This window comes from Anabrus simplex, chromosome 1, assembly GCF_040414725.1.
Source record: "Anabrus simplex isolate iqAnaSimp1 chromosome 1, ASM4041472v1, whole genome shotgun sequence".
NCBI lineage: Eukaryota > Metazoa > Arthropoda > Insecta > Orthoptera > Tettigoniidae > Anabrus > Anabrus simplex.
Genome location: NC_090265.1, coordinates 1545790524 through 1545805821, shown reverse-complemented (window position 1 = coordinate 1545805821; position 15298 = coordinate 1545790524). Strand labels below are relative to the sequence as shown.

Here is a 15298-nt window from a genome sequence, read left to right as displayed (position 1 = left end):
GTATGTGGATTTCTGTGGACTTTTTATGCTCATTCATTATTTTTGAAAAGCCTACAATAAAACAGTAGTTTATGTTTTTCATCAAGTATTGCTCATTCAAAACACCTAAATCCGGATTTTAATTAGGGTTAATTTCGACATTTTTCGGGGCCTTCTCCTTTTTGGACTGTGAGTTTTACAATTCCCTTTACGTCGCACCGACGCAGACAGGTCTTATGGGAACGTTGGGATAGGAAAGAACTGAGAGTGGGAAGGAAGCGGCCGTGATCTTATTTGAGGTACAGCTCTAATATCTGTCTGGTGTGAAAATGAGTAGGAAACTATCTTCAGGGCTGTCGAGAGTGGAATTCGAATCCACTATTTCCCGAATACAAGCTCATAGCTACATGACGCAAACCGCACAGCCACTTGCTCGGTTGGATTGTAAGTAGGAGCACCCCCACTCATTTTCAAAACCCGGCGCCCCTGCTTAGGATAACACTAAAATAATAATCTGAGTGAATAAGTACTGGTGTCTTGCGTTGTGCTATAGTAAAAGCCCCTTACGTTTAAATTTAAACAGAAAAAAGCGAGTACCGTATACGACTAACAGGGGAACATGCGAAACGCTGCATAAGAAAGATAAGAAAGATCTCGCTCCTGATAAGGTATCTTAAATCTCACTTATCTCCTCATTAGAAAACATGTTATAACAATAAGTAGGACTTGAATACAAAGGAGGAAATGAGGACAGTCAAGATTTTTTTACGCAAGACAATCACTCCTGTCACTGCTCCTGAAAACCTATAGACTACTGAGTTCATTAGGTAGTTAAGATGTGCCTTGTAAGACAAGGATTATATCAGACTTCAGCTAATATAAGGTTTTAGTTTTGACGTAGAAAAGTGTTGGAATGTTATATACATTGAGAAAATCTTTCTTTAGGTGAACGTATTTTTTAATGGAAGAGAGGACAAGCTAAAACAACGTCACAAAATGATACATAATTGGCGATTTGTACGTATTTATAAGAATAAACTACGAAGTATTTTCCTATCAATGTAAACAAATCAATGTTTCTACGCCCATGAACTAATTAACAAATTAATGGAAGTCAAGTCTCGTTCCTAATTCAGATAGCATTACGGTAACTTCCACGACAGCACGAAGGAGCGGCATAGTTCGGCGATTCGAGGTTCGAATTCCAGGCCTGCAGAATATAAACAAGGCACTACACATCCGGCAGAAATCAAGCCCGCCTTCTTATCTTGCCAGAACGCTTCTGCACGCAGTGTTTAGCGCTTTCGTTACGTCTCAGAATATTATCTTCTTTCTCCGGCGTTGGTTTTTCCCGCGGACTCAGTGAGGGATTCCACCTCTACCGCCTCAAGGACAGTGTCCTGGAGCTTGAGACTCTTGGTCGGGGATACAACTGGGAAGGAGGATCAGTACCTAGCCCAAGTTGCCTCACCTGCTGTGCAAAACAGGGGCCTTGTGGGGGATGGGAAGATTCGAAGGGATAGACAAGGCAGAGGGAAGGAAGCGGCCGTGGCCTTAAGTTAGGTACCATCCCAGCATTTGCCCGGAGGTGAAGTGGGAAACCGCGGAAAACCACTTCGAGGATGGCTGAGGTGGGAATCGAGCCCACCGCTACTCAGTTGACCTCCCGTTCCAGACCTCGTACCACTTTATATTTCGTGGCAGAGCCGGGAATCGAACCCGAGCCCCCGGGGGTGGCAGCTAATCACACTAACCACTACATCACAAAGGCGGGCATTTCAGTATATCACTAAGAGATATTCCTTTCTCACATTTTTAATAGTTTATTCTCATAGACGCTCATGCTCGTTCATTTGCATTACTAACTCTTTTGTTAAACGGGACAAACTTTGACTAACGCTATCTTAGTTCATGGACCAACGTCATGTCTGTAATACGTTGCCTTCTTCGAACAGTCTATGAAGCCCCTAGGAGGATCCGTAACCTCGGCACTAAGTGGGATAGTGTGGTTAGCTCCGTGCCCGGTCGCTTATTTTTGGTGTAGGCTGAGTGAATCTCAGAATTATACCCCTCTTCATTTATCGAGTCCCTGACGGTGAATCGAACCCACGTCCTTCCGAGTGCACCGAGCATACCTTTGCCGTCTAAAAGAACACCTTGCTAAAATAACAATCTATAGCCAACATTCATAAGTATAGTCAACTGCGTGTGCCACTGACCGCGCAATAAACCCCAGATAAGTGTGGACGGGAACGTGCGAGCGTGGTTGTGTAATTGAGCCCGCATATACATGTAGACAGTCCAAACATAGTTTACTTATTTGCATTACATCATACAGTTTATTGTGAAGACAGGCCTTCGTCAATTTACATTTCAATCTAAGGCACGTTGGTGGTCGTGGGACTGCAAGGAAGAGCACTCATTAAAGCCTCACACATAAAGAGGAAACATTTGTCATTTAAAATGGGGCGCCACTCCCTTCAGTTGGGAGCTTCTCATTGGATGAGGCGCGCCCGTAGGGGTAACCAACCTGGATGACACGCACAATCTCATATCAATCTGTCAATTTATGTCCTCAATGCGCTAAAAAACAGTTGGCATACGATGCACATTGTTAGGCTATGGTATCGTGACAGTGGCACAAGGCTCAGGCGCATAATCCAGTAATGGGGATCATTTTCCAATAGCTCATTAGATAAAAGTACCCTCGAAGACAAAGAGATATCATCTTATACAATTCAAAAAAATTAGGGGAACATGTTTCGTAACGTCTGGTATGTAAACGTTAATTTGGTAGATGGGGTTCCAATGGTCGTACAGCATACCTTGAGACCTTAGCTACTCAGGGTATGTCACATCGAAGTTATACTCCGTCTGTAGGCGTAGCCATGCATTAAACTGTCAGGTGACCCCTCAAAACATAGTGAATAGCGGTGCGTCCGTGTGTCGTTGTGAGGTACACAAACTACTGCGGTCATTTGAGCACGTTGTACGTAAACCAGCACATCCCATTTTAACGAGGTTCAAGTCGTAAGAGCCGTCACTTTGATCCAGGAAGGATGGACTTTTGCTGTGGATCTCAATGTCTATCCGCTAGTTATTCAACGCTTGTGGAATCGCTACATTGAGAAAGGCCAGTTCACAAGGAGGGTTGGACAAGGTCGTGGACGCATGACAACCCAACAGGATGACCGATATCTGACCATCTGTGCGTTGCGACGTCGTTCAGCAACGGTCAGAGAATTGCAACAAGACCTCAGGAGGGTCACTGGAGTCACGACGTCTGATCAGACAGTAAGTAACGCACCAACATCGCGTAGCTCGCCTTCTGTTTGCCCGTACCCACATCAACTGGTAACTTCGCCAATGGAGAACTATGTTGTTCACAGACGAGTATAGATTCCCCTGACACAGCGTGATGGACGTCAACGTGTATGGAGACGCCGTGGTGAGCAGTACATGCCAAATGTTGGCCAGGAAGGCGACCGATTTGGACAAGATTCTGTGATGGTGTGGGGTGGCACCAGTATTGATGGCCGTACGGATCTTGTCGTCGTCCGTGGTAATCTTACTGCTGCGAGGTACATCGAGCAGATACTGCTACAGCATGTGTTGGTTGCTGCGTACGGTGTTGGCCCTGAATTCGTACTCATACACGACAATGCCAGGACTCACGTAGCGTGCATCACCAGAGCTGTCTTGCGAGAACTGGACATTCAAGAGATGGAATGGCCAGGAGTGAGCCCCGACCTTAATCCCATCGAGCATGTGTGGGACAGGCTGGACAGACGTGGGCGTCCTGTTCCACCACAGATTCTCCAAGACCTCGAACAGGCTGTCATTGAAGAATGGGACCTGATACCGTAACGTGACCTCCGTCGACATGTTCGTGGAGGACATACACCATAATGAAGCTCTCCAACTGTGATAAAAATCCACGCTAGAGGACTGTTATCACTTTGTTTTCGCCCATATTTGGACATTTCCGCTTATGTTCTGAAAATGAATGCGAATCCATTTTGTATACTTCAACGATAATGAATAAAGGTTTATTTTGTTATATACCTGGGTGTGAGGTATTGCTTTGTGGAGCATGGCATACGTTCAAAAACATGTTCCCCTATTTTTTTTAATCTATGTATTTCGGTTTTCAGGCATGATGTAAATGTGACTCAGTCAGACACAACCTCGGCCTGCTATAGAGATGGGATCTTCTGAAAGTCAGGCAATTGCCCTGCCACATATAAACAACAGAATGGGATTAATGGAATTGCGGAACTATTTTGTTTCAATGTGTATATAACGAAAGAGCCACGAGTGTATCTTATTTATAAATGCACCGAGCTCGATAGCTGCAGTCGCTTAAGTGCGGCCAGTATCCAGTATTCGGGAGATAGTAGGTTCGAACCCCACTGTCGGCAGCCCTGAAAATGGTTTTCCGTGGTTTCCCATTTTCACACCAGGCAAATGCTGGGGCTGTACCTTAATTAAGGACACAGCCGCTTCCTTCCCACTCCTAGCCCTTCCCTGTCCCATAGTCGCCGTAAGACCTATCTGTGTCGGTGCGACGTAAAGCAACTAGCAAGAAAAAAAATTATAAATGCCATTTAACAAAGAAGTTTATTCCTACGAAAATGTTACACATGTTTTATATAGACAATTAGATTTTATTTTTATTGCTTGATGAATGAAAATGTAATAGTGATAAGTGCCGAAACCAGTAGCGTAGCCAGGATCGGCCGATGGGGTGGTTATAGTTACAAAATTATTACTGGTATAGAACACAATGAAGGTGCTTGTGCGTGCGTGGCGCGTGCATGCAAATAGGCATTGTTACAAGTGAATTATGTTGATTTTCAGATTGCAGTACACTACAAAATCTTACTTTAAAATACAGAACAAGAACAATACGATCAGGGTCAACAGTTTTACAGCGAATGGTATGTTCAGTTTACGATCTAAAATCCAACTTTCGAGGCTTCTTAGAAAATATATTCAACAGATCTGTTGGTTCTACAATCTCTGAATGTTTACAGTATTGTGAGTTTCTGTTTATTTTATTTTTTGCAAAATTTCCATAGGGGAGGGTCTAACGCCCAGTAAATCCCCCCCTCCTTCCACTCACGGATATACCCCTGGTGAAACAAACTTTTTGCTCATATGAGATCGTTCAAAAATAGAAAACAAAATCATCTCCTTTTGTTTGCAATTGACAGTGATCACTGCTGAAATAAATTTTTCACTTATATGAGTTCAAACATAGGAAACAAATATAATTTTCTGCTTTTGATGAACAGATGACGGTGATCACTGCCGAAATAAAGATAGAAGAAAAACAAAGTTCAGCGTCGCAGTGACGGCTGCTCGCCATCGGACAGGTATCAGAGGAAAAATATAAGTCCAATACTTCGAAGAATGAAAGTATCGGTAAAAGAAAGGGAAAAGGTATGAAAGGGATGAAAATGAGTGACTGTCTAGGACTCTCAAACATAATAACCTTAAGGGCACAAACAGAAAAAGAGTTGATCACGGAATGTTGAATAGGAAAGTTGAAAGAGAGAGGCATAGTACAAATAAGCGGAAGTACTGTAATGCCAGTCTCACCTAAGCACCCCATAGTCACCAATCTATGCTCCCAAGTTAAGAGCTTCTGGGGTCTCCTTTTAGTCACCCCTTACAACAAGCAGGGATGTATTCTACCACCCTCACCCACATGAAAACAAAATGTCAAAATTAACATGCCATCGGCAGAAAGCTTCTTATATCCACCTTACTTTTAATGTCTTTTCCAAACAGTCGATAGGTTACATGTCTTTTTTGTCTTTTGCTAGCCATTTAACGTCGTACGAACACACTGAAGGTTTTCAGCGATGCAAGGATGGGAAAGGGCTAGGACCAAGAAGGAAGTGGCTATGGCCTTAATGAAGGTACAGCCCCAGGATTTGCCTGGTGTGAAAGTGGGAAACCATGGACAACCATCTTCAGTGCTGCTGATGGTGGGATTCGAACCCACCATCTCCTTAATGCTAGCTCATAGCTATGCAACCCTAACCTCACGTGCAACTCGCTCGATGGTTCTGTCCATTGGCAGTACAGTTACAAAGGCTTTGGTGATTATCCTATAGGTGGCAGAACTGAGCAAACACCACACCTTCAAAATATCAGTGTAACAATGGCTGCCCCATTTCAGACATACACAAAAGAAGAAGAGTGGTCTGTTATTCGGTTTTAGAGTAGTGAAGGTGTGAAACCTATTGAAATTAATTGGCAACTGACGATTCACTATGGTGATACAAGTTTGTCACAGCAGCAGCACGACAATGCTTGATCCCATACTCCCCATGCAACAGCTGTGATCATCCATCACCTGCATTTTTGAGTGTTTTCCACATCCACCACATTCACCAGATCTCACTCCTAGTCATTACCATATTTGGGCCACTCAAGGAGGCACTAGGAGGAAAGATGTTCCATTCGGATGGAGGCGGTGCACAAGTGGCTGTGCAGACAATAAAAGGATTTTTTTTCTAGAGGAATCCATGCACTTCATAAGCACTGGAGGGCTTGTATTGAAAGTAATTGACACTATGTAATTGTGTAAAACTTCATATGAATAAAATTAATTGAAAAATTCAAAAAGATATTCAAGTTATTATTTGACTTCCCATGCTTATATTAAATGCTACTTGAGTGAATACAGTGTACTGGAGGAAAACTGTAAATACTCCAGGGATGTCTCCCTTCTCTAATGTCAGTATAATATTTTAAAAGTATTTATTTGACAAATTCTAAGCTCTATTATTTCATATTAACATATTCAGAACAGTAATTGGCAATGATTCCATTTCTAATCCTTTGTTATTATTTTATAGGTGATCAAACAATGGCTGGTGGACTAGTGGAACGACTGGGAGTGTCAGAGCTGACAGCTAAAAATGGAATATGGAAACCACTGCTAGCTGAGTTCCTTGGTACTTTGCTTCTTAACTTCTTTGGATGTGGCAGCTGTGTCGATATTGAAAGATCAACAGGGGTTCCTCATGTTCTTATTGCTCTAACATTTGGTTTGACCATCATGGCTGTTGTGCAGGTATGAAGACTTCATTGCCAGTAACCCACATATAGAAATTTTTTGTATTTATTTAATTTTTGTTATGGTACAAAACTTTGAGGTCCTTGGCCCATTGCAGTTCTAGGAGAAAAAAAAACTAGAAAAATTCATACAAGCTGGCTTGAAGGCAAGATTTGATGTCACTGAATGACCATCCTTAATCATGAAGAATTATTTCAATCAAGCCTATTAAACATCTCCCAATTCTGGTGATGGCTAGGGACCTCAGAAAGTGGTGAATAAAATGGGTCATTATTGGTGGAAAAAATACTTTTCAAAAGTGGTAGAAATCAAGACAAGTAGGTGTAAAGCAGTACATATTCTCATAAAATAAGCTGAGGTAATTTTCGTTTTTAATGCATCATAAAATAAATATTATAAGCTCATTTAGCCCTAATGAAAACAATACTAATGATGGTAATGGGTGTGCCTAAGAATTCTAAAAAATTCACTTTGCTACAATAACAATTCTACTCAGAAATTAACCCTTTTAGTATTACCCTAGAACATATGTTGAGTTTTCAGCCCCAGGCTGGTTGGAACTTCAATATCTATCTATCTATCCATCTATCTATCTATCTATCTATCTATTCAAGCTTTCATTCCTCCCTTGAAGGGGGAGGTGGGTCACCTAGTAAGAAGCACCTTCTCTCTGGCCAAGACCTCAACATTTCCACCATCAGCTGTCATAAGTAGCCTTGGTGTCATTGAAGAGGCAGTACTAGGAAAATGAGTGAGGTAGTTTTCTATTGCATTCGTCACCGGGCCAGAAGGTACTATTATTCATCAGTCTGCCAAGCCAACTGAAAAGCATACACCAACTGACACTATGAACAAACTTTCACACAATTACCATAGAAACTGGCAGCACAAGAATGGTGCTACTAGCATTGCTCATAACTCGTCATTTTTATATTGTCAAAGCAAAGGATGAGACTGAGAGAGAAAAATGAAAGTAATAAACTTGCTTTAACCCACTCCAGCAGCCACAGTACAATCTGTACACTGTATCTTACCAGAGAGGGATATGGACAGATAAAAGAGCATATAGAAATGCAAAATGCCTAAATATTTTGGATTAATTACTACATGCAATAAGGGAAACTGTTCTAATGAAAATACTGTATTTATCTAGGAAGCAAATTTTTTAAAACATTTGAACACAGTATTCTGAACATCATCTGATAATATGCAACATGGTATTGGAATATTTTCTAAATTACATCCAAATATATTTATACATGTAAAAATAAATAAGCAACTGACTAGCCCACTGTCACACTGCAGCAGAATGTTGGTAACTTAATGACTGGAAAGGCCTAAAAATTTTGAATACTTCAATATTTGCAATCTGTGAAATTAAATTACGCTTCTGGAAAATATAAATAACATGCACGTAAAATCGCTAAAGAGCATAGAAAACAGTTTCAATTTCTCGAGCTGCAGGACATCAATATATTGATATAGAAATGTATCATTCGTTTCTACACAAAATTTTTCCAAAGGCACAAAAAGAATGGTGAAATACATAGAAATTCGTGAAAAAACAGTGAATTACAGAATAGGCTTTGTGAGAAAAGGTAAAATTACTAGAAACCATGATATGTTTTCGCCCAAGGAGTGATCAATTTTAGGTGGGTGAAGGAGATGGTTTTGCCACACAAAAATGAGCATTAATTAAGGTATAGATACTTATGTTCCATTTGTTTTCTAGTGTAGTAACTGCCAAGTAAGCCTACATTATTCATTGGAACTGTTTGTTAACTATTTAGAGAGTTCTAAGATTAACATTGATTGGAAATGGAAAATACATTTAAAAATAGAGCTTTTATTTGTCTCTTAAGGAGGGAACCTACTGAATATTTTTTATTTGTAAGCTGTAGCCTGATATACATCAAATTTGGTAGGACAGTTAATATAGTCTAAGTTAAGAAAAATTCAAAATTTGGTTTAAGTTTCAGAACTGTAGCCCCTTTTTTCAAATAAAAGTGATCAATTTTTTAAAATGTTCCCAGCATAGCAATTATTTGCTTTCTGGTTTGAACCTGGTTGATAAGGTAAAGAAAGTCAAGGGAATAATTTGTAGTTTTATGTTAATTAAAATATCATGTTTTAACAACATCGTTGTTAATAAGTGGATCACATTATACAGTTGATTTTTACATGCATTGACTCAATGTATTTTTGAAAGTTATCAATAATTTTAAAATTGGGAACTAAAACAAATAGATGCATGTTTGCACAAAGTTTGAAGCTAATCAGGTTAAAACTGCCTTGCCAGGAGCACTTGGAAATCTAGAAAATGTTACTGTTGAGAAAAAACAAGATGGAGTTCAAGGGGCTTGTAGATGTGATTTAAATGTCTCTGCAGGACCTTTTAAAATGGTTGCACATACAGAAATATTGCACCACTGTGCACCCCAAAGTTTGAAGTTCTACTAATGCTGAAATCTCAATTTCAGTTCTCTGGCCATGTCTGATCCAGATTCTCAGTAGGTTCACCCCTTTTTATTGATCTGCTCTACAGAATATTCAAGAATATATAGACATCTTTCCATTCTTTTTACTATACAGTTTTTTAATAACATCTTAACAGTATCTGCTTTCAGAAATAATAATATTGTAGTACAAATTAGAACAACTTAGATAACTGAAAACATTTGTGTTAGTTGAAATCCTGAACTTTAAGGTTTTGTTTAAGAAAGATGCACCTTCTATAGTCACTGATGTTGTGTTGCAGGGAATTGGTCACGTGTCTGGAGGTCATATCAACCCAGCAGTCACGTGCGGCATGCTTGTAACAGGCAACATCACAATCATCAAGGGATTTTTGTACATTGTAGTTCAGTGTCTGGGAGCCATAGCAGGTTCAGCCGTGCTCAAGGTACGTTGCCACTCAACATACTGTACTGCACAGCACTATTTAAGATACCTTTGTACCTATTTACTGTCTCTATATAATCAGATAATGAACACTCCAATACAACTGAATACTTTAGATTTTTCTACATATCTTTTTCTACTGCTTTTCTCATACCTGTGGATGTCACACATGAATTTGGCCCTGTTTTATGACCGGATGCCCTTCTTGATGCCAACCCTGCGTGGACAGATGTGGATTTCTCCCCACTACTTTGTCTGACCAAAAGGTCAGAAGGTTGTTCAGTTTATATCCAACTGAATGCATAAGCTACTGCCACCTGGTGAATGACTGTTGGAACTATGAGTCTGCTGTTGTGTCTGACCTTGTAGGTGTATGAGTATCACACATGAATGTCATGAAATGGCACAGAAAAACACATTATGGCCCATGCTCGTTTTCATACACATGCAAAGTGGAAGTGTCGGTAGAATGGGTTAATACTTGGGGTGACTACTGCGAAAGCTATTGTGCCCCGTCATGTACAATAGGAGCTCTTGGTGAAATAATTTCCCATGCAAAGCACCAGGAAGAACGCTCCAAAGAAAGTCGGACTCATAATGTTCCAGGGGATTCACCAATTAGCATGCCAAGAAAATTCACCGACCCAATGTGATAAGCTGATGATACACAAGGTTGAAAAACACGTGAAAGGGAATGCAAGATTCTTCTTGAAATCCGCTATGACACCTACCTTTTGGTCAGACATTTCACAATTGTATGGGGCGGACTTAAATAAGGTGCAGACTGCCAGAATATCTCTGCATTTTTATTGGAAAATGGAAGCCCTGATGCCAGTCCAATGGATTTCTGTCGGTTTGGACAGTTGAAAATACGTTTCCAACATTGCCGTCCGTGCACCTTGATAGTCTATGGATAGCATCCAGTGAGGAATGGAACAGAATTCCCATACCTGTGCTTCACCAGGAAAACTCTGGAAACTCTGATGTCTAGCAATAGTTGACTGTGCCGAGGATACAACAGAACATGACTGGTCGTGGCAGCGGCGAGGCATGTTGCTAGGTTGTGTATCCTTGAAATTGGTCAGATATAAACCAAAAGATCTTCTGTATTGTTACAAACTACAGTACTTGCCAAGTTCTGCCAATTTTCGCATGACACTCACTACCTGGTGGGCAGTTAAAAAGACGAAGACGGGAAAAGCTGTGGGAATATAGGAAGTAGCCATAGAAATTATTAAGGTTGCAGGACCAGCAGGACTGCAGTAAACTTATAGAATACTAAAGTGTGTATGGAGAGAAGAAGTGCCCAAGGATTGGGAAAATGGGGTTATAATACCAATATTCAAGAAAGGAGATAAGAAGATGTGCAGTAACTACCGAGGAATCACTATCATCTCCTACATCGCCAAGATAATGGAAAAGATATTGGAAAGAAGAATTAGAGGAAAGGTGGAAAGTCAGTTACAAGAGGAACAATTTGGATTCAGAAATGGAAGGTCAACAGTGGTACCTTTTTTCATTCTGAGACAGATCATTGAAAAGAGCTGGGGATATGGAAAGGATATAGTAATTACTTTTATAGACTTAGAAACGACAACATCCCCAGAACAAAAGTTTGGGAAAACCTGACACACAGGGCATTGGCAAGGAACTAATAAGAATAATACAAGCAATATATGATGCACTAGTATCTTTTATAAAAATTCAGTTGCTCTTGTATTTTGTGTAAAAATATCTGCTAAAAGCAGATGTGCAATGAAGACTACTTTAAGTGGATTCATTTTTATTGAAGAAAAGATGGTGACCAAATGACACAATGCGTTGTGTGCCATAAAGTCCTCCAGAATGATGCTCTGCGGCCTGTGTGTCTGGAATGATATTTAAAACAGTGCACTCTGTGTTGAAGAACAACCTAAAGAGTTTTATTTATTGGGAGAAGAGACTCATTAGACTGTATGAAACTGAATTCTACGGGGAATTTCCAGCAGGAGAATTAAAAGGTTACTGAAGCATCATATCAAATCTCTCTCTTGATAGTAAAAGGCAATACTGTTTACAATTTGCATTCTTATTTCAGCCTCAATATTTATTCAAATCAATTACTGTACTATTGTGAATTTTGAAATTGTCTCATTTATTCTACATTATTTTCAAATATAAGTGTTTCTGAGAAAAGGATATTATAATGGTGTAGAGTGGCATGAAATTTACAGAACTTATAAAGGGGGTGCCAGCTATACAAGTTTGAAGAGTATATTAGCCACACCAACCCCTACCCAATTTTACTCTTTCTCCTATGAACACAGCCAATCTACATATACCCAGCACCACTTTCACCAGTAATATCTCCAATACTTCATCCAATATCATTTACCAGCTTCAAAGCAGACTCTAACCAGTTTTCTACATTGGCTTTACTATCAACACTCTGTATGAGTGCATTCTGCAAAACCCACAACATGGATTCTCCTGTCCCCATTTGCACCCAGCACCATCAAATCTTATTTGATGATCATTTCACAGTTGAAGTCCTTTAACATCTATCCCCCCCCCCCCCCCTCTTGCCCTTAGAGATTCCAACATTGGACATCAACTGGTGCTCAGGTCTAGGAAAGCACCTAGCCTTAACGTTAGATAATTGCTTCTTTTTTCCATTCTCTTGCCTTGCCTATCTCCTCTCTCTCTTTACCTCACAAAAGCATCTACTCCTCAACAATTCTTATCCTATCCTATCTTCCACTGATAAAAGACTGCAGCCAAAAATTATGGAACCCTGTCTTTCTTTTGTGTGCATTCTATCAACATGTGCTTACACGGTAAATCATTCACATTCACATCTCATTCGATGCTACAGAAGTCAACTAAAAGAATAAGCGAAGTTTCAACCCGCAACATTTTCATAATTAGCAATTACCCATATAACTAGCAATTACCCACTAATAACTGTCACCATTGTTGCCGTTCAAATGCACGGAATACCCATGAATCTCCATCCACACTGACCAGTCTCCGTACCGATCTCGGCACTGCAACTGAAAAACTTCCAGCTTGATGCCTATAAAACCTCATTTGGCTATGATATATTTCCCTACCCCCGGTGATTTTAACTAAAATAAACTGCTCTACATATTTCTGAAATGTCAATACTAATTCCTTCTTCCAACCTCTAAAACATCAGGACGCACTTGGTACTAAAAATTTTTTATCCTTGCACACCAGCTGCTCTTGTGTAATTATGTATATATTTGTAAATTCTCAACTATTCAATTAGATAATGTAATTACTATATAGTTACCAACTATTGACATTAGTTTTTATTACAAACATTTACGCTGAATGTTATAATGTAAATATTTTTTAAAACTTTATCTCAACTGTTCAATTGAACAATGTAAATACTGTATAGTTACCAACCTTTGACATTAATTTTTGGTTACAAACATTGACGCCGAACACTACACCTTTTCTCCCTTTATTGTTTTAATGTAAATATTTTTTAACTTTTTATTTTCCTATGATTGCGTCAACTGTTTCTCCAGAGCACCACTGCCGAACTCTACTATGTTAATTTTTAGGCATTGGTGCTGACTTTTCATCTATAAACCTATATGTTCAACCATCACTTTTGTACAACTATTTCCCATACTTAATTTTTGTAATTGTAGTAATAATATGTATTAATTTGTACATGTCAATTACTAACCAGTTACCTGATTTTTTACCTTGAGGTGATATTTTGACTGATGATGCCCTCAATGAAGGGCGAAACATGTCTCAAGTGGAATCAATAACAAATTCCTAATTTATAAAATTTATATGTATTGAATAGGTGGAAAAAACTAACCTTTTAGCATCCTACATCCTAAAATCATTGTTCTCCATCTGTTTCCTATATGTGTATATTTCATTTATATTGGCTTTCTTACCTGAACACTGAAATATGGATTCATACCTCCAATCAAAATTGCATAACATGAAGACTGTACCGGTACCTTAAAATTTATTGATTTCAATTGCTTTTATCTTTTATCTCCCTAACATCCTTTATTAACTCTGAAATCACCTTCTGCATAAACAGACATTCCAATTTCTTAGAGGAAGACACTAAGACAAGTAGTTGTAACACAATAGGCAACTGATATTAAATTAATATTAACATTGAAGTTAATATTGAAAGAATTCTGTTTAAATATTGTTGTCTATTTTTGAACAGGCTCTGACACCAGAACCTGCTCAGGGATCATTGGGCACAACCGTTTTAGGCAAAGACGTGACTCCAGTGCAAGGTTTTGGTGTGGAATTCTTCTTGGGCTTTGTTCTTCTGTTTGTCATCTTTGGTGTATGTGACAACAACAAGCCTGAAACTAAGCCAATTACTCCCTTGGTGATTGGTCTCACCATTGCCATGGGTCATTTGGCAGCTGTAAGTAATATGCACTATTGATATTATAATTACTGATATTTTTATCTCATCTTCACTTCTTATAATATAATTTTCCATGTTTTAGATTGACTACACGGGTTCCAGTATGAATCCTGCACGAAGTCTTGGTTCAGCAGTTATTTCCAACATTTGGACAGATCATTGGGTAGGTATCTTCTTGTGTACGGTATCTGAATAAGAGGAAATAAAGTTTCTATAGGTATTCCCTACCTAAGCCATATAGACAGGAACATGAAAATGAACACACAGAAGGAAAATACCTGGAAGGTCAGCATCAGAAGATGGAGCTATAGAAAAGGAGACAAGACGAATGTTAAAAATACAAAAGGACAACGTTAATCATCATACACTGCTATTTTCAAACAGATAGGCTCTCTCATTTATCCAAATTCTTCTTTTGTACTCACTTGTTCTCAGCACCCAACAAGCTTGTTTCTGTTTCTCAGCTTCATCAGGAGGGTGGGCTTCAACACTCATTGAGTCTTAACAGATCTGCAGTCCTACCCTATAGTTCCTTATTGACAATTGGAAATATAATAAAATAGAAGTTTAGTTGTCCACCTAGCCAATAGAATTACATTTTATTTACTATTTGCAATTGCAAAAACAGTACATACTTAGTGATCAGGACATGTTTCAGTCTATTCTGGCCACCTTCAGCTGCATTAGACTATCTGCATCTGACGAGAAGTCGCGGCAGCTTGTAGGTACGGGATGAGTAACACATACCACGGTCTTAGATACAAACATGTTTTGACAGACAATGCAAGCATATTCATTCTCAAACTGTTCATTATGCAGTATTTATAGTAAATGAGTAACTAAAGCACAATTGCACTACCACTTTGAAACTTCATGACAGCACCTCAATTCGCAAGTGT

The 15298-nt window shown here is 39.3% G+C and overlaps 1 protein-coding gene across 1 annotated transcript in view; it reads left to right on the top strand.

The window, feature by feature from the left end:
* LOC136880248 (aquaporin AQPAe.a) overlaps positions 1 to 15298 on the top strand; it is a 119998-nt gene that overhangs the window by 95518 nt on the left and 9182 nt on the right. The window contains exons 2-5 of the mRNA XM_067153287.2: positions 6852 to 7069; positions 9831 to 9974; positions 14187 to 14396; positions 14482 to 14562. Coding sequence (XP_067009388.1) covers positions 6863 to 7069; positions 9831 to 9974; positions 14187 to 14396; positions 14482 to 14562 — 642 coding nt within the window. The 5' untranslated portion in view covers positions 6852 to 6862. The remainder of the gene's footprint in view (positions 1 to 6851; positions 7070 to 9830; positions 9975 to 14186; positions 14397 to 14481; positions 14563 to 15298) is intronic.